Source organism: Oryctolagus cuniculus, chromosome 3 (assembly GCF_051225735.1).
Source record: "Oryctolagus cuniculus isolate XC-2025 breed Fujian yellow rabbit chromosome 3, ASM5122573v1, whole genome shotgun sequence".
NCBI lineage: Eukaryota > Metazoa > Chordata > Mammalia > Lagomorpha > Leporidae > Oryctolagus > Oryctolagus cuniculus.
This window is the reverse complement of record NC_142869.1, coordinates 8,181,706-8,200,738: the sequence shown is the minus strand read 5'-3', so window position 1 is coordinate 8,200,738 and position 19,033 is coordinate 8,181,706. Positions and strand designations below refer to the sequence as shown.

At 59.0% G+C, this 19,033-nt stretch overlaps 1 protein-coding gene across 3 annotated transcripts; it reads left to right on the top strand.

Moving 5' to 3' along the window:
• The first annotated feature begins 546 nt into the window (after positions 1-546).
• On the top strand, positions 547-14,694 carry SPATA3 (spermatogenesis associated 3). Of its 3 annotated transcripts, XM_008259299.5 has the most exons (4): positions 4,708-5,237; positions 8,957-9,128; positions 10,435-10,581; positions 14,631-14,694. In XM_008259299.5, the coding sequence occupies exons 1-3, from the start codon at positions 4,859-4,861 to the stop codon at positions 10,541-10,543; spliced, it is 660 nt and encodes a 219-aa protein (XP_008257521.1). In that variant the 5' UTR covers positions 4,708-4,858; the 3' UTR covers positions 10,544-10,581; positions 14,631-14,694. The 3 variants fall into 3 exon arrangements, with proteins under 3 accessions (XP_089185872.1, XP_008257521.1, XP_089185873.1); XM_089329746.1 differs by lacking the exons at positions 4,708-5,237; positions 8,957-9,128 and adding an exon at positions 547-1,504; XM_089329747.1 differs by lacking the exon at positions 8,957-9,128.
• The last annotated feature ends 4,339 nt before the right edge of the window (positions 14,695-19,033 follow it).

The window sequence follows — 19,033 nt, the reverse complement described above, 5'->3', positions numbered from 1 at the left end:
GTGCCTATATAGGATGCCAGTGTAGCAAGCCACGGCTTTACCCGCTATGCCACAACACCGGCCCCTTGAGATTTTATTTGCTAGGCAGAGTGCCAGAGTGAAATTTTCCATCCACTGGCTCCCTCCCCATTCCAGCAACTGCCAGGACCAGGCTGGGTAAAACCAGGAGCCAGGAGCTCCATCCAAGTCTCCCACACGGGCGACAGGGACCCGGGCACGGGGGGCCCCATCTGCTGCCTCCCAGGTGGATGTTAGCAGGGAGCTGGGTGGGCAGCGCAGAGTGACCTGGACTGGGACCAGGCACTCGGACGTAGGAGGCGGCACCCCAAACTGCGGTCCAACCCGCTGCCCCGCAAGCCCCCCGCCCACTGCTTTTCAAATACCCTGGGCTGCACAAAACCTTGTATTACCTGGAGACCTGCTCGTAAAAAATCCCTCCATGGGATAAAAAGGGAGGTGCGTCTGGAATTCCGCACGCAGAAACCGCGGGGAAACCTAGCAGGGTGCGGTCCAGCAGCGCCCCACAGCCGCCTCCCCGGTGTGGAAGATTCCCAAGGAAGAGCGGGGTGAAGGCCCCGGCCCACGACGAAGGGGTAGGGCGCAGGGGTATTGTGACATGCTCCGGGCAAGGACAACTCTTCCCCGGGCGAGCGCAGGCCCCCGGCCCATTGGGACAAGGGAGCCGGACCGCGCATGGACCAGGGGCCGGGGCCCCAGGGGGCCCCGCGGGAGGGCAAGGCCGAGGACCCGCAGCAGGATCAGGTCCAGTCCGTGCAGGGCCGCGGCCGCGTGGTGCTAATCAGAGAGTGCTGGAGGCACGAAGACAGCTCCACGACCTTGGAGAACTTTCTGGAGCAGGCCCCGCCGGATCCGCCCGCCGGGCCCTCGTCCAGCGGAGCCCCGAGCTGCCACAGCAGCGCCAGCAAAGGCGCCCGGCGGCGGCTCAAGCGCTGCGGCGACGAGGGCTGGACCTGCAGCTCTGACTGCCCGGCCGCCAAGTCCCAGCGCTGCAGCGAGGAGCCGCGGCACGCCGAGCGCAAGGCGGCGGCCACCGGCCCGCGCGAGGCGCCCGAGGCTTGGCCGGCGACGCCCGCCTCTGCCCGGGAGGAGGTGGCGGCGGCGGACGCGCGGGCGCCGGGCGGGCCTCCGCCGCAGCCGCGGGTCGAGCGCGGGGAGCAGCTGCTGCTGGTGATGTGCCGCGCCTCGACGCTGAGCACGCAGCTGCCACGCCTGCAGCTGCTCCTGCGGCAGGTGCGCGCCCGCGACCGCCGCCCGCCCGCCGCGCTCGTCGGCGTCGTGGTGCAGCCGCAGCCGGACGAGGAGGCCGAGGCGCGCCGCCGCCTGGAGAGCCTGCTCTGCAGCGTCTTCGCGCCGCACGGCGCCGCTGTGGAGGTGCACACGGCCGTGTTCTGCCCCAGCCGCCCCGAGGGCGCCCTGGACGTCCGGCGCGCCGCCCCCCCAGCGCACGGGGGCCGCCTGGTGGACCGCGCGACCCAGACGGATGGTGAGGGGCCGAGGGCGGGGGCTGGGAACGCCCGGTCACTGTGCGCGCCCCCTAACACGTAGTGCCGCCCCTGCCTGTGCTGCCCACCGCCTCCCTGTCCCCAGGAGTGGACAGATCCCGGAAGTCAGAATCCTGCTCCTGGCGCCGCCAGGACCTCTGGGTTCCGTTTTGGGTGGAGATGAACGGCGAGGTCTCACCCTAGGGGTGCTCGCTGGGGCCTCCTACCGTCCAAAGTGGGCAAATGAACCGATTCGAAGGACTGGCCCTCATGCCCACCCAAGCCACAATGAGAGATTCGGGATTTTCTAAGCACAGGGACACCCCAGCCCCTGTTCCTCGGTTCTCCCGGGGGATAATAGCTACAACTCAGAGGTGCCTTTTGTGATCCAGGCACTGTGCTAAGGACCTGTCAGTCTCCTCCTCACAACCACGCTCTGAGGGGTGGGTCCCAGTCTACACTGGCCGTTCCTCCCAGCAGGACTCCAGGCCTAGGGGGCTTGATCTGTAATTCTCAGGGCCCTGGGCTGTGGGGTCTTCCGTGAACCCCAGCTCCTTGTCTGGCTGCAGCCCCCCGGGGACAGCAGTAGGGACGGGGTCAGTTCTCACAGCCCCCGCCATGCTCCAGCTGCTGAGCAGAACAGGCGTCTTCCTGGACCAGTTTCCCTCCTGCGTGACATGTGACACTGAACGCTGGCAGGTGTCGGGACAGATGGTCCAATCCGAGGGCCAGTGCCACCAGGTGCTTCTAGGTGGGCACGTTCACACCCTAGGGACCTTCTGCCTTCACGCGGCTGGGCGCGTTCTTCCGCATCCCCTAAGTAGTCTGGCGCAGCAGGGTTAAAGGCCCCTTGTACAAGGACTGTTGCAGCTTTGGTCTTCCGGCTAAGGCTAGAAAACTCCCAGTCCGTGCCAGAAACCAGCGCCTTGGTAGTGAAGTCTTGAGATGTCCCCACCCCCCACACCCACCTGCCACCCCCAGGCTCCTGCTCTCTGTCCCCTGCCTACACTCATGCGGTGCCCGCAGTGTGCGTGGAGACTTGGGCCCTGTACGGTCTTCACGGTGTGGGGTTGGAAAGAGACAGCGGAGCAGGACAGAGGGCATCTCAGCGGCTTGTCACACAGCGCCCTGGGGCTCTCAGGGAAGGAAGGCTGGGGACCTCGGGAAAGGCTGCCTGAGGGACGGAGCCCTTGAGATGGGTCTTGACCTTGGAACACGTTTGGACAGCAGTAGGGAGGGGAGTGATGGAGGGGTGGCGTTCCCTCAAATGCAGAAGGCTAGGCGTGTGCCGGAGACCCAGTTGCTCATGGTTGGCTAGAGGTCAACATTAGTGGCGTGGTGGCCGGCGAGCCTGGGCAGTGGGCTGTGACCCTGTCACAGGCTCGGGCTTCCAGGCTAGGGACCTGTGCTTGCCGGAAGAACTGTGGCAGTGCCGTTGTGCATTGTCTTTCTAGGAAAATCTCTCAACCTGCAAAGCACCCTCTGCCTGCTTCTCGGGACCACCCTTGATCGAGACCCACACGGATCTCCTCTGTGGTCCCAGCAAAACTCCTCCTTCCTCCCCGAGCCTGCCCTCTATGGTTCTCTGTTTCTCTTTCCTGCTTCTTTGATGCCTAACCGGGGAATTCTGCCTCCACCTGCCTGCCTCATCGGAGCCATTTAAGTCAGCGGTTCTCAGCCAGGGGCAGTGTGGACACCCCCTGCCAGCCCACTGAGCAATGTCTAGAGATGTTTCTGGCTGTCCTAGGATGGGCGTCACAGGAGAGGCCAGCGACACTGCTGTGCCTTCCTGCAATACACTGGAGTGTTTCCGGCAGCCAAGATGCCAACAGGCTGGGAAACCCTGATTGAAACCCAGTTTGAGGACCTTGGTCAAAACCCAGGCACGGATGCCTGAAGGCCCGGTTTTCAGAGTTCCAGTCCTGCCTGCTGAATCCCAGCTGGGTTCCTGGCCGGGGCGTCCAGTCTTCAGATCTAAGCGGAATCCCCTTGAGGGATCTGCTATGACTTAAGGGCATTCCTGCGTCATAGACTCCCCTGCTCCGCCAAAGTCAATCAAACGCCGTCCGACACTGCTGGTCTAAGTGTCCCTTCGCTCTGGTCTTTCATACCTTGGTCATCTTCAATCCTCACACTCTGGGGATTTTTGTAATCCGTTCATCTAAAAGCCTTATGATGATCTGACTCCCCGGTAGGGAAGAGCCCTGAATTGGCATTTAGCCCTGGCAATGCCGCCACCCCGTGTGTGGCCTTGGGAAGGTAATTTCCACAAACCTCAGTGTCCTCTTATGCAGAAGGAGAGTCTAGAAGCCCCCAAATGCGACCTGGCTTGCGGCGTCTGGCCTTGCATGGGGACGGCCTGCTTGGGCCCCTTCCTCTGTAGCTACGTCTGCCCTGAATTTGTCCTGGGGCAGGTGCGTGAGCCACCCCCGGCTGCAGTGGTCCTGGGGCCGCAGCGCGCACTCACCCACACGGATGTGGCCTCGGGGAGGGATGTCCGCTGGGACCGAGGATGCGCCGGCCAGGACACGCTTTTCCCTCTTCCCTCCTAAGGTGAAGAGCACACTGTTAACACAGAGGAAGCCTGATGACCCGCTCCACCCGACCACGCCGGGGCTTGGGAAGCCGACGCTGCCGTCATCCCTGTGATGGATCTGAGAGAGTTTTCATGTTCTCAGCAGCTTGCATGTTTGTAAGGGAAAAAAAAAACTGCCAAATGTGAGTTTCTCATCAAAGCTGGGGCGCTCTCCCCCAGCCTCCACCTCCCTGGCTCCTGTCCACCGTGGGGGCTTTGGAGGAAGGGGAAGCTACTCTGAGATGGAAAGAGGCTGTGTGTCATGGAAGGTTTGGTCTTCAGGGGCGCTCCAGGTCTGCAGGAAAGTTACCCAAAACGCACGGACTGCGTGGTGAGCACAGATTTTTTGGACGGGAAAGGAGTCCGTGGGAACCAGTGACAGAGCTGTCTTACGGTGAGACAGCTCACCTGGCCTAGGAACGCAGCGGCTGAGGGGTGCCTGCAGGTGGCGCTCCTGTCACGGGATCCAGTTGGCCCAGGCCCTCCCGCCTCTCCCCCACCAGGCCTACCCGGGCCAGGGCCGCTGCTGTCACCTGGAGGACCGGGAGCAAAGGCAGCAGGCTGGCCGAGCAGAAAGCTGCCCTGGAGCACTGCCCTAGGCGTCACCCTGGCTTTTGTGACCTCACAGGAGGAGAGGGTGACTGTTGTGTGCAGTGGGGCCTGGGGCCAGTCAGAGGCCAGAATCGCACCCCGAGGGCAGAGGGCCGCCGGGCCCCTCTAGGAGGGAGCCAGGGATTAGGCAGCTCCATGTAGGTCCACGTTCGGCTTGGGAGGCCCCACCATGAAGAAGGTCAAGAAGAAACGATCAGAGGCCAAACGCCACCGGGACTCCAACTCACAGCATGCCAGCTCCAACTCCACCCCGCAGCAGCCCAGCCTGGAGAACGTGCAGCAGCCGCAGCCACCGCAGCCGGCGCAGCAGCAGCCGCCGCAGCGCCCCGAGACCGCCCCTGCCCCGCAGCTGCCTCGCCCGGAGGCTGCCCCCCAGCAACCTCGCCCGGTGTCGGCTCCCCAGCAGCCCACAGCCCAGGCGCCTCCAGACCCCGAGAGCCGCCACTCCTCTGGGAGCCTGTTGTCTCCAGACAGTAACACAAAGGCAGCCCCGCACTCCCGGAAACCGAGCGGACAGCCTTCCAGCTCCAGCAGTTCCCGGAAGTCAGGTGGGCTGGGGGGGCAGCCCTCCCGGCTTCCCTGCAGAGGGAGCCCCCGGCCACCCCTGTGGCCTCTGGTAGGGCGGGGATGGGAGCTTAGCACGTGTTCTGGAACTGTGCCCTTGCGGGTACTGAAGGTGTCTCTCTTATCTTGGCCCAGGAAACCAGAAGTCCTGGTTTTTGTGGTCCAGCCGTGGAAGGCATTCATGCACAGGCATTCACGTTTATCTTAGCTTCTTGGTACTACCGGGCCGTCAAGTCAGCAGGGCCTTGTGACTGCTGGACAATGGCAATCGAGGCTGAATTCGTAGCCGTAGATGTTTCAGATGTAGATTCGATCCTGATTTCCCGTGTTCACATCAGGCTGTCCTCGTGGGCTGGAGAGATGTCTAGCAAACCAGTCTGAAGAAGATGGTGCGGGGTGGTGGGAAGTGAGGAGGTCTGGGGGGAGTGAGAGCCAGGTGGCGGACGGGGGTTGGAGGAGGTGACCTGTCTGCTGGGAGAGGTGAGCCGACCTCGGTGCTGCAACCACCCCCCACCCCAGGCCCTCCTTCCCCATGGTCCGACGAAGGCCCAGGGGCAGGCCAGCCAGAGAAGCACGAGTCCCAGCTCAGTTTTAGTTTCAGATAAGCAGCACATGACTGTCTTAGTTTGTGTGTCCCGTGTATCGCATGGACATCCTGCAGTTTTATTTGCTAAACTGGCCACCCTCCCAGAGGGGACACAGGAGATAGATGGATTCCCGCTTAACATAGAAGCTTTCCAACAGTGAGCTCTGTCTGGAAATAGGACGGTTATCGCCATCTTCTTGGCGAGCCGAACGGAGTCTGAATAAGTGCTGGATTGTGTAGCAGGAACTCAAGTGGGCTGCTTGGTGCTACTAGCAATAACGGTGACAGCTAAGGTCTGTCACCGAGCGTGTCCGTGCAGCCGGCATTCGGGTCACCACCTTTTTTCTGTCGACCTATCCCGGGGGTACTAGTGAGGTGTCGGTTGTATGGATGGGGAAACTGAGGCTCACGGGGGTTGGACAACTCCCCCTGGAGCAGCACTGACTCCAGGATGCTCATAGCGCTGGCCGTTCCCTCCCAAGAGGCCCGACGGCCCTCCCAGTAGGAAGGTGGTCTCTGTGTGATCTTCCCCGGCATCTGCCCTGAGCCAGTGCCCATGGCTCCGTGGCCCTGAGCAGGCCATAGCTTATTTCCCTCTGGAATGGCTTGGGCATAAAATAAATGAGCCATGTGAGTGACAGGCTCCATCCAAGGAAGTGCCACATCAGTGGCATTCCTGTGGCTGGGAACCAACCTGATTTTTTTTTTTAAGATTTATTTATTTGAAAGGCAAAGGTTACAGAGAGGCAGAGGGAGGGAGGGAAGGAGAGAAAGAGAGAGAGGTCTTCCATCCGCTGTTTCACTCCCCAAATGGTCACAACAGCCGGAGCTGGGCCGACCCAAAGCCAGGAGCCAAGAGCTTCTTCCAGGTCTCCCACGCGGGTGCAGGGGCCCAAGGACTTGGGCCATCTTCTACTGCTTTCCCAGGCCATAGCAGAGAGCTGGATCAGAAGTGGAGCAGCCGGGATTCGAACCAGCGTCCATATGGGATGCCAGCACTGCAGACCAGGGCTTTAACCTGCTACACCACAGCACCAGCTCCCAATCTGTTCTTGACATATGGGATGCCTTTGAGTCTATACAGTGTGTTGCATCTATTACGGTTGTCGACCACCAAGATGAACCTTTCTGTATTAAGGCCTTCAGAACTGGAATCTGTAGGAAGCCAAACGTTCTATTCCCGAATCTTTTAATGAGTGCATGAAACTCGTGTCAAGATAGGAGCAGAGGGAGAAACGCTGGAGGCTCATCTGTGGGCCCGCTGGACGTCCTACACTTCTTCCGAAGGGATTTCCCCCTTTGAGCCAGCGTGGGAAGAAAGGCTGGAGATTTTTTTGTATGCGGAAAATGGTGTAGCCCAAGAAACTACAAGCCTGCTACCAAGGCTGTCATCACACACACGGGCAATCACAGGTGCTGAGAGCAGGTGGGGAAGTGGGGCCCTCGTGTGTGCGGGTAGTGAGGCAGCCGCTGTGGGAGGCAGCATGGAATTGTCCCAGGGAACGTGGAGTTGCATGGCCTGGGTGTGTTGCCAGGAGAATTCACAAACCGTGCGGCCACACAAACGCGTGCACATGAGTGTTCAGAGCGACAGCATCACAGAAAGTGGCAACAGCCCAAATTTCCGTCACCGATGAGCGGACAAACAAAATGTGGCATGAAGTGCTGCTTGCAAGATGACACGCTGATCCATGCTGCCACACGGATGAACCTTAGAAATCTTAGGCTAAGCGGAAGAAGCCAGTCCCTCCAAGCACACACGCCGTAGGATCCCGTTCTTGCAAAATGTCAAGAGCAAGCAGACTTATTGCTGAGGACTGGGGCGGGGTGGGGGGAGGGGAAAGCTGTTCTGGAGTTAGATGACAGTGACGAGGGGATACAGAAGTCAAGGAATTAGTCTCTGTACGGAGGTGCGTGTAAGGTTTGTTAGGGCAGAACATGACTCACCTAGGCTTGGGAAGTGTTCCAAAGTGGTCAGATGCTCGGGACGTATGTGTCCCATGAGAACAAAAGTTCCTTTGTCCTTACCCAGTGAGCGCACGCTGGCTTGGCCCCGAGAAGTCGGCTTTAAGGTAAGGGAGGGCCGACTGCCACAGCTTGGAGATGACCTAGAGCATGATTGGCTACAGACGGCTTCAGAGACACGGCAGACTGAGAAGAAGCCGCGGATTTTAAGAAGGACGTTCCAGGAACAGATGCGAGAAAGAACGTGTGGGTGACGCAGGATCTCACGGTGCTGTTCCAGACGGCTGCGACGCGTTACCCCATTCAAACAGAGCCGAGACCCCTGTCCGAGGGTCTCAGCAGACGCCCCTCTGCGGTGCTCCGCAGGCTGTTCAGGGGCAGTTCGTTCTGACTCAACACTCTAAGGGTGAGTCTTCAGACCTGGGAAGTACCCAGCCGGAAATTCGCTTTCCCAACAGCAGAGGGCGCCGTCCCTGAGTTCTGTTGGAATCTGCAACAGAGGACAGATAAGGCAGATTCCTTTGGGGTGGTGCTTCCAGGACTGCACTTCAGAGCAGGGGTTGCCTTCTAGGCCATCAACACACACCCGCCGACAGAACAAGGCTGGCCCCGTTCCGGGAACCTCGGCGCTGCCTCTCACAGAGTGTGCAGTCTTGCACGCATCGCTTCCTGCCGATCTGCATGGCAAGAGTCCCCCACCCCCACCCCGGACTGCAGAGTTGGCAATAACCTTGAAGTCCACAGCCGGGATCTCCTTGCTGCAAAGCCTCCGTTTCCTTACTTATAAAATGAGATTGAGTCAGAACCGCTTGGGCCAATTCAGAGAGGGGATAAGGATGGGAAATAGTGTGCACTGGTGTCCTTAGTACGGCTGCTGGTGCCAGGTGCACCCCAGGGTGTAAAACAGCCATTTTCCGTCGTGCATAGTCTTCTCTGCCGTCTGGTAAGGGAACAGTTTCCGGAAGAGCTGTCTCGTGTGGGCCGTTCCAACTCGAGTCCCTGATGTTGCCTTTAACAAGTCTAGACTCTCCCCAGGTCACCCTGCATCACCACGGCTGCAGGTGGATTCTTCTGGGATGGTCTTCCAGGCTGTCCCCACGGCCTCCCGGAGGCAGGTGCACCCCGCAACTCTCTCCTTCTCTGTCCACCTAGGGCAGCTGACTTATTCGAGCCCGCGATCCTGCCCCTGTGCTGCTTGCCCGGGCAGCTCTGCTTGCTGGCGACGTCTGGGGCTGTGCCACAGCCGCATCTTCGATGTCCTTCTGCCTCGAGACTGGCAGCTCGTGCCAGGGAGAGGATGCCCAAGCCTCCTCACCTTCTACAGGTTCCGGAGCGTGTGGGGGGCTGGAGCCCCGGGGCACTCGGTTCCCAGGGCCAGGCTGTATCCCCAGCGGCCACGCGCCATCTTCCTCCGGGAAGCCTTGCCACTTCCTGGGGGTTGGCAGTCCAGGCCCTTGCCCTCCTGGGGAACCCACCCCCCTACCCAGAGAGGAGCCGGTTTTCCTGCTTGCTGGTCACGGCTCCTACAGGGCTTTCTCTTTCCTCTTCTGCATCCGAGCCGGTAGATGTGGGCTTCCAGCTCTTGCCTTGCGTGTCAATTTCCCCCAGGGCGTTTGTGGCTAGGAAGGAATTCTGACTCCACAGCACAGCACACCCTCACCCCTGCCTGGGTGTGCCAGGCTGTCTCTGGGCGTCTCGTGCCTGCTGGCGGCAGCCCCTATGGCGTCACCCATGCTATCTGCCCTTCGTTTCTTCTGCAGAAAGCTCCCGTGAGTCAAGGCTGCTGCTGCCCTGGTGGCAGGCCCCGTCCATGTCCAGGGAGGCCCCGCCCCTGCCCCCACCCCGCCCACTGCTCCCAGCGTCCCCTGCCTGCTGGTATCGCTGCCTGCCTGCTCCAGGTTGTGCCATGGGTTGATGCAGGGAAACAGCTGCATAGGCCTCCAGGTGCAAGAGGGAAATGGGAACAGAGACCTTAACCTTAGAGTGTTAGAGATGCAGCTGTGACACAGCACAGCACGGCTTCCACACAGGCCAAGCTCGCCCCTGCCCTGGGCTCCGGGGACCCGCGGTCATCATCCTGTTCCCATCTGAGCATCTTTGCCAGGATACTTGCCTTCTCAGCAGATTGTAGTGTTGGCTCTTGGCTTTCAATGCACATTCACATTTAATGAGGACCTACTCCTGTAGGATTTTTTTATCGAAATAGATATGGGTACTTCTGCAATAACTTTCTGCAGTTATTGGCCTAATCATCCCCTCCGCCTTGTAGTGGGTCCATGACCTCCTGGGGGTCCCTCAGGGAGGACCCCAACTTCCGAGCGTTGTTGTAAGGCTTGTGGAAGACACTGGGAGTGAGGTGCTTAGCACATGGCCTGGCCCACGGCAGCCTCGACCACTCTGTCACCTGCCCCCTGCCCTCCCTGCACCCCCGAGTGTCCAGGGCAGCCGGCATCCCAGGCCCACTCATCCTCCGGCCCCACGGGTCTTGTGGCAGGGACTTGTGGGCATTCAGTGTTCCCTTGGGAGAAAGTGGACAGGGTGGAGATGGGGGCCCCCTCACGTCCACCTGGTCCGGCTGTAGTCGGGCACCCCAGCCTGATTCCCACACCCCGCTGTGCTGTGTTTCACAGACGACCTTCACGAAAACACTCATCCGGACATCGTAACTCACGTGCTCCATGCCCTCGGGACTGTGGCTGTGGCTCTGGGGGCCCTGGGAGCTGCCTACTACATCGCTGAATCCTTGTGAACAAGCCCCCAGGCCCTCGGTCCGGCAGGTGGGTGCACCCCCCCTCCCCGAGAACAAGGCTGCTCAGCCCTAGGCAGCCCTGGGTGCTCTGGATCCCGTTACTGACCTCATCCTCGCTCCCTGGGACAGTCCCCCAAGTCACAGGTGCTAGGTGGGAGGTCATAGGAGGGGTGGGCAGAGTTCCTGTCCCTGCTCAGGACTTGTCCTTGGAGCTTTCTCCCTGCCTGAAAAGGGTGCCTCCTTTCCTGCCACTTCTGGTCCTACCTATCCTAGGCCCCTTCCAGCCACCCCAGCTCCATGCTGTCTGCCTTCCCCATCACTGTCCTCTCTGCTGGCCCCCTAGAAGCAGAGCCGGGAACAGGGGTTGCAGGCCCAGGATTTATTGAGGACTTGCTCCTGGGGGAAAGGCAGGGAGGGCAGCAAGAGAGAGCCACAGCCTGACCCCTTGGCGGGCCCTGGAACACCAGGAGGCAAGTGGCTTGCTCCTTGGCGCCCTCTGTCGGTCACCCCTGGAAGAACCAGGCGAATGTGGCCTCCGTTGTCTGTGGCGACAGCAGCTCCCACCAGGCAGGGAAAGATTTCCTGGGGAAGGGGGCAGCTCTCAGCTGTGAGCAGCCCAAGTCCAGAACGCACAGGCGCCGGTGCAGAGCCCAGCTAGGGGATGTAGGTGGAGCACCACGAGCATCCACAGCCGTACCCACTGCCACGGCCACGCCGGGCGAGTGCTTACTCTTAGTGATGGTGTCGGTGGGTGAGGGTAGGGGCGGCGGGCGGGGTCACGGAAGCATTTCAGCCCTCCTCCCCAACCTCCAGCAGCCGCAGAAGGGGACAGGTAATGGCCACAACGCCCCCGCATGGTGCTGGGAGCAGATGCTGGGAACAGGGAGAGCTGAGCGTCTTCTGGGGCTGTGCCACCTATGGAGGGGGCATTCATGGGAGAAGACTGGGAGCGCCTGAGCCTCAGAAAGTGTGCAATTCAGAGCCTCAGTTTCCTCGTCTGTAAATAGGGACAATAACGGTGCCCTCCTCTTGGGACTGTTGGGACTGATAAGAGCTGGTCACGTGACTTCTCATTGGGGCTTGGAAGAGGCTGGGTTTGGAGCTGGGGCTGGTGCGTTCCAGTCGACTCTGCCACCTGAATAATGGGTGCCAAGGACACGCCTCTCAGCCTCTGGACAGGGTCATCTCCAGCAGGGAGAATGAGAGCTACCTCCAAGGGCAGTGGCTGTGCGGGATGCCGGGGCAGGGCCCGGGGCCGGGCGGTGGCCAGACGTTGGTCACAGCAGCTGGAGCACTTGGTCTTCTGGATCCTGCAGTGGTGCTCAGAACCGGAGGCAGGCAGAACTGGGGCCGGAAAGCCCTTTAGCATCCGGGCTGTCCCCGCCTCCTGATGCCTCTCTTGTCAAGGGCAGATAATAACAGCAAAGCTCTTACTGTGGTGGTGCGGGTGGGGGAATGCACATTAAGACACTTGGCGCGGGCCTGGCGTGGGACAAACACGCAACGTAGGAGCTACCTCATCATCGTCATCACCATCACCATCATCTCTCACCTCAGGGTTCCCCAAACTTTCCCGACCTTTGACACCTGTAATATCACTCCATGTTTTTCTTTACATTATTTTACTGTTCAACTTAAATGCACTTATTTTCATTTTTATTGATTTGAAAGGCAGAGAGACAGAGATGTTCCATCCAACATGGTGGTGGGAACCCAAGTACTTGGGCCGTCATCCACTGCCTTCCCAGGGTGCACATTAGCAGGACGTTGGAATTGGGAGCAGAGGCGGGACTCAAACCCAGGCACTTGAATATGGAGATACAGAGTCTTAACCACGGTGCCAAACCCCTGCCTTTTGGTGCATTTATTTTAAAAGGCAACTCAATGGAAACTTCCATCACTCACCATAAACAGACTAGCGGGAACTATAAACACTCAACGATGGAAACACTTGGGAATTCCAGCGGACACAGGCACCTGATGACGTCACAGCCTTCAAGGCTGAGGGCTCTGTGTTCAAATCGCGAGCAGCAGGTGCTGGGTGCTGAGCCAGGCCAGACCCGAGCCCAGACTCTGCATCCAGGCCAGATGGTTGATGGCTGGTAGAAGTGGGCCCCACTGCTTAACATGGTGTCCAACACCCCAAAGCAGAGTTCAGGGGTCCCTGAGCCCTGGGGGGATACATCGGGAAATGGAGGAGGTGTGAGTGGTGGGGGGAAAGGACGGGAAGGAAAGGGAGGCAGGGAGAGGAAAGGACGGGACTGGAGTTGGCCCTGGGCGTGGCGTGGATGAGCTGGGTTCGGGTCTTCCCATCCCCTTGCCTGTCTGTGTGACTAATTGAAGGTCTGTGCTGGTGGCAAACGAGGCTTTGCACGGCCCTGTCTTCACTGCATGGCCCAGGCTGTGTGTTGGCCTCTGGAGACCTCTTGTGTTGGGACTGGGTCATGGCTGCCATCACTCACAGCACAGTCTCACAGGTTCAGTGTCACAGCCGCCCACTGCAAGGCCCCTTTCTTCTGCCCCAAGCAGTGACACCCGGGACTTCTCTTTCTGCACTAGGGGGATCCCAGAGGCCCAGGGATTGGACGCAGGGTTAGGGTGTGGCCCCAGGGGCCAACATAAACCATGCAGGGGACAGATGGACTCTGGGTGCAGAGCTGCCGTGGGACAGCTCAGCACAGCTGGAAGGAGGCGCCAGTCATGGGCACAGGCTCCTCCCCAGGCCCCCCAGCCTTGCTGGTGGCTCCCCACGTGACTGCTGCTTTTGCTGCCCTGCCAGTAACTGCCTGGAACGCAGTGGAGTGATCGATCCCATAGGCAGGGAGCTGTTTGAGGGCGCTGGAAGCAACCTGCAGGCTCCAGTCTCGCCTCTGCCAGAGCCCAGGTGGCGGGGTTGCGTCCATGTCTCACTCACTGTACACTTTGGGACAGAGGAGTCTTCTGAGAGCGCCACCAGCAAGGGTCAGGGAAAGCCAGGGAGGATGAGTCGTCGTGACCGGATTAGACCAGCCTGGGTCCCCGCTCAGGGCTGGGACTGGGCTGGCTGCCCCCCCAGCGTGACCGAGAGGAGATCCAAACCAGACAAGTCCTCTGCCAGCGAGGAAGAAGCAAGATAAGTGGGAGGAATCCAGCGCCGCAGCTCACTGGGCTAATCCTCCACCTGCGGCGCCGGCACCCCGGGTTCTAGTCCCGGTCGGGGCACCGGATTCTGTCCTGGTTGCTCCTCTTCCAGTCCAGCTCTCTGCTGGGGCCCAGGAGTGCAGTGGAGGATGGCCCAGGTTCTTGGGCCCTGCACCCACATGGGAGACCAGGAGAAATACCTGGCTTCTGGCTTCAGATCGCCGCAGTGCACCGACCACAGCACGCCACTGGAGCGGCCATTGTGGGGTGAACCAACGGAAAAAGGAAGACCTTTCTCTCTGTCTCTCTCTCACTGTCCACTCTGCCTGTCAAAAAATAAATAAATAAATAAATAAGTGGGAGGGGCAGCCGGCAGCACCCACCCCAACAGGCAGGGGTTTTTGGAAGGTGATTTGGTGGCTGTTTGCAGGATGGACTTACTGGCTCCAGGCCCTGGGAAACGGTGCTTGGGCCAATGAAGGTGCCCTGGGCCTAGGAGAGTAGTGTTGGGGAGAGGGGGTGCTTCATGGAAAAGGAGCAGGGACGAGTCTTTGGCTTTAATGCACCTGCTGAGGGAGGATGGACCAATTTTAGGAACGTCTAGAAGCATCTAGATGTCAAGGAGTATGAACTCGCCATCATGGCTCACCACTGGGGGCTCCTGGGGAAGGGGCAGGACAGGAGGAAGCTGCCGGTGCTGAGTGGGCTGCATAAGTGCAGGCACTTTGCAAAGGGCTTTACAGCCAGCCGGAGGGGAAAAGCACTCTGCCCACCCATCTGCAGTTTCGCAGAAAGGAAGAGTCCCTGTGCAAAATGGGGGAAATTTGCATGCCAAATAATTCCGCAGATGGCTCAGGGCGGCTGTGGGGGCTGTGGGGGCTGTGAAGCTGGCCAGCCCTGAGTGCCCAGCCCCCGGAGTCAGCCAAGCTAACGATTCTGCCCTTGTTTCCCTTACAGATCCACTTTCCATCTACGGATCTCACCTGTCACCAAAATAAAGCCAAAAAAAGAAAAAAAAAAGAATTCTGTTCTTTTAGTGTGTTTTCCTCGAGATGCCAAAGCAGGACTGGGCAGTGGAACCGGAGGTCGGGTTGGGGCGGGGGATGGGGAGGAGGCCTTGGGCACGTCTGAGCTGCAGGTGAGACAGACTGGGGGTGGGGGGGACTGGGGAGCCTGTTTTTCCTGTTTGGAGCCGCACTCAAGGAGGAGCCTCTCTGTGCAAATCCTTCCCCTCTAAAAGGAGGATTTACAAAGCAGACGCAGAAGTGCGGGCACCTTCTCAGGCCTGCACGTCGGAGGAGAGAGGCCCTGTGCCCAGAACTCTACTGCTTTGGGAAATGGCTCCTTGGAAATGGCTCCACGTAGCCTGCAGCTTTGTGGTCAGTCCTGGTGCCTGGTGCCTGGTGGGCTTTTCTGTCTAGCTCCCGAGAAGCCAAGGTGGGAGTCTTAGTTCAAGGTGACCCAGCAAACACCATCAGGGGAGGGAGGACAAATACGGCAGAGAGGACAGTCAAGTAGGGGAGAGGGGACGAGAGTCAGCTCCACTCGTGATTCCAGCCTCCTGCTGATGCGCGCCCTGGGAGACAGCAGGTGAGGCTCAAGTGGTTGGATCCCTGCCACCCAGGATTGAGTTCCCAGCTCCTGGCTTGGGTCTGGCCCAGCCTCACTTACTGCAGGTACCTGGGGAGTCAACCAGTGGGTGGAAGGTCTCTGTCTCTGTCTGTCTCATATAAAATAAAATACATCAATCAATCAATAGCAAGCCAGGTCAGGGACCACTGCAGGTCCCTGGAGCCTGCCCTGGTTGTTGCAATCCCCAGGGAAACATGGGGCAGAGCTGCTTGTCACGGTGACTGGGGATGCTGTGGGCTGTTGGTGATCAAGAATTCAATGCATAGGACAGTCCCCATGATAAGCGAAGGTCCTGGTGACGGCTCAAGCAGCTGCATCCCAGCCACCCAGGTGCGAGACTCGGATTGAGTTCTCAGCTCTTGGCTTCAACCTGGCCCAGCCCCAGGCAGTGCAGGCATTTGGAGAGTGAAGCAGAAGATGGGAGAGCTCTGGCTCTCTCTTCCCCAACCCCCACCCCAAAATGCATTGTAGAGAAAGAGGGCCCCTGAGGAAGGGTTAAAGAAAATAGAGAGGACTTTAGGAAACAAATTCTGGGAAAATTCCACCCCTCCAGGGAGACACAAAATAACACAATTTAGAATAGACCAAAGGGAAGAAGAGGGGCCATAATGCACCTAAGATAAGGGCATGGGAAGCATCAACCAGCTACCGACTTTCCTGCACGTGGACAGCGGCAGGGAGCGCATGCAAATATGACCTTACCTCACATACCAGGTGAGGGCCAGCGTGTCACAGAAAAGGGAGAGGGGAGCCCTGGGCCGGGAGCTTCTGTTGCTTTGGCTCTTGCACTCCCTCTCGGACTGTTCTCCTTATTTCTATATTGAGCAGCAAGACTGCGGACCAGGGAAGCAGCTCCCCAGCCAGGATGGGACAGAATGATCTCCCCAATGTACCCATGACATCCTCGAGGACAGTCACTACTGCTGGCACACATCAGCGGACACTCCCCTGCACTGGGTCATAAATGGTAGAGACCAGTCTTGGAAACAGAAATCGCACTCGCTAAGAGTCGTGTGCCAAGTGAACCTCTATTCATCCCTACTGTGTACAATGTCAATGGCATGGCCACCTCCCTGCCCCCCTCACCATGCATCCCTGCCCCATTGTTAAGACCAGGGCTTTTTCCTCCCGGAATCTTTCCTAGCTCATTCTAGGATCTCAGGGATGGATAGGACTGTCACCACTGGGACCATTTGGGAACAAGTTGAGATTTGAGGTGAGCCATTATATTCAGGGTGGTTTATAAATGTGATCATTGAACTGGACTTATTTTAATTACTTATAATCTCAAGCAACAGCCCCTGAGAGGTGCTTTGGGAGGGAAGTTTAGGGCAGAGAAGAGTGAGCAGGTGCCTTTTGAATGCAGTACAGTACCCAGGGCTGCTGTGGCTGATGGCGCAACTGGAGACAGCCCAGCGGAGGCTCTGCCTGCGAATCTGGTCTCTTCAGCAGGCTGGGCTCAGATCTGGCTTTGAACGTCATCTTGGGACCACAGATCGGTCATGCCTGCTGTCCCCCTGGAGCTATCCATCCAAGGGTGACAGGGACATGGGCTGGTGGTACAAGGTTCAAAGGGCAGAACCAAGTCCTGGAAGCCCCCTCCTCCTGCAGCATCCAGCCTGGTGCATCCAGCTCACTGGTCAGAGGCATAGAACCCCCTGGAAGTTGTCCGTCCCTCACACCTGCACCCTTGGAGAATGGCCACCCTCCCGCTGACCAGGAAGCCCAGTACATAGGCCATCCCTGGGCTACAGGGAGAAGAACTTAATAACCAGGATCCAGGGAATTGGACTATCCAAGAAAGCCAGACATAAGGGGAACTCCCAGTATGCACGCTCTTCCGCCCCCTGCCAGACCCCCGGCTCAGTGCCAGGGTGCAGTTAGGCAGGGCAGGAAACCGCCAACCTACCTAAAGTGGGACAGGTTCAGGCTGCTCCGGGAGACTCAGGCAGCCCCTTTGTCCCCAGGCAGTGCTTTCTGTGCCTGTGCATCATCACACCTCACACAGCCAGCCCGGAGGGCGGGAGCAGAGAGCTGAGGTGGCACAGCGCCCTCGCCAGTCCCAAGGTGCCTGCTCAGCCGAGCCAGGAGGAAGCGAGCCAGGGCTGGCACAGCGTTAGGACTGACAGCCTGAGGGCGCCTGCTTGCTGAGAGTGTGTGGCCCTGGCAGCTGCCAAGGAAGAGGTGCGGGTCCCTGCTGCAGGGCGGAAGCAAGGATCCAGGCTCCAGCTCCTCCAAGAGGGGCTTGGAAGTGGAGCCTTACAAAGAAGAGTGCTGGTCAGGTCTGGGGTGATGGGTAGGAAAGCACACTTGCCTTGCACTGGACTCAGGCTGGAGGGGCTGGGATGAGCAGGTCCACAAAGCCACTGAGCCTGGGGCTGCGTCCTCCTTGAACCCTTTCTGCTCCTCCCTCTGTGGCTCTGCCCTCCTCTGGCATGCCCACGGCCAGAATGCTCCGCCTCACCGGTTCTGGGAATCTGATTGTTCTTGGATTGCATCTGCTGCAGGACAGCACTGGGTTTGTTTGTTTGTTTGTTTTAAAATGAATCTGCCTGAGGGAAATCAGCATTCATTTATTTAAAAAAAGATTTTATTTATTTATTTGACAGGTAGAGTTGTAGGCAGTGAGAGGGAGAGACAGAGAAAAGTCTTTCATCTGCTGGTTCACTCCCCGTACGGATGCAGCAGCTGGAGCAGGGCCAACCTGAAGCCAGGAGCCAGGAGCTTCTTCTGGATCTCCCACGTAGCTGCAGGGGCCCAAAAACTTGGGCCATCCTCCACTGCTTTCCCAGGCCACAGCAGAGAGCTGGGTCGGAAGTGCAGCAGCCAGGTCTTGAACCGGCACCCGTATGGGACACTGGCACTGCAGGCAGCCAGGAGACTTGGCACCTGGCACACACCAGGTGAGGCCCTCTGGCTGGGCGGGGCTGACCAGGAGAAGTGGGGAGGAGGATGTTTGCCATCTGTTTTGTGCTTTGTGGTCAGTGTTTCCTACGCATCTGGGATGCCACAGTCTCCTCAGGAACAAGCTAAAAAGGTCATTTTGTTCTGCTGGCATTGTCAAGGTGCTAGGGAGACGTTAGTCTATGTGTGTGAGAGGGGCCAAGGCAAATGGGGATTTTTAAGAAAAATGGGAAGAGAATGGAAATGTCTAAAGAAAATGAATTTTTGTGCAATGGAACGCGGAGGCCAGCCCTCAAGGCAGAGCAGCCGTTACACTGAAGCCATGGCTCTCATGCAGAGACCCTGGTGAAGCCAGGTCCCAGCCCTCTCCCTGGGGCAGCTCAGGGGCCCCCCTGCAGGTGCTAAGGGGGTTATGAGGTCGATAACAAGGAGCTGATAAATGCTGGGAGTATTTTCCAGAATTCCGCATCCTGAAAACCCTCGCCCACAACTTCCCAGAAGGAGGAGGAGGGGAGAAGAAATGGGGACCCACACCCATGTCCCTAAAACCTCCAGTCTGCATGCAAACAGAATAGCTCCCAGCCCTTTCCTGGGAGGCCGGCCTGCTCTGCCACGTGCATTGCCCCTCACTGCACCTCCGCTCGGCCATCTCCGCTGAGAGAATTCGGGGCTGATTTAGTACAAGACCCTCCCCTTGCTCGTCTCCCAGCATCTCACTCACTTGGCAGAAGCACAACCTGGCTAAACCCATCTCTGCTTCCTGCATGCCTGGGCTGGTGCGGCCAAACGTGAAGGAGCCCAACCACGCAGGCCACACGCACTCA

What these genes read in the sequence shown, in the direction of transcription:
- SPATA3 (XM_089329746.1), top strand. Translation starts at nt 694, where the DNA reads ATGGACCAGGGGCCGGGGCCCCAGGGGGCCCCGCGGGAGGGCAAGGCC. An exon ending in CCGCGCGACCCAGACGGATG is followed by an intron (nt 1,505 to 10,434) that starts GTGAGGGGCCGA and finishes TGTGTTTCACAG; the next exon opens with ACGACCTTCACGAAAACACT.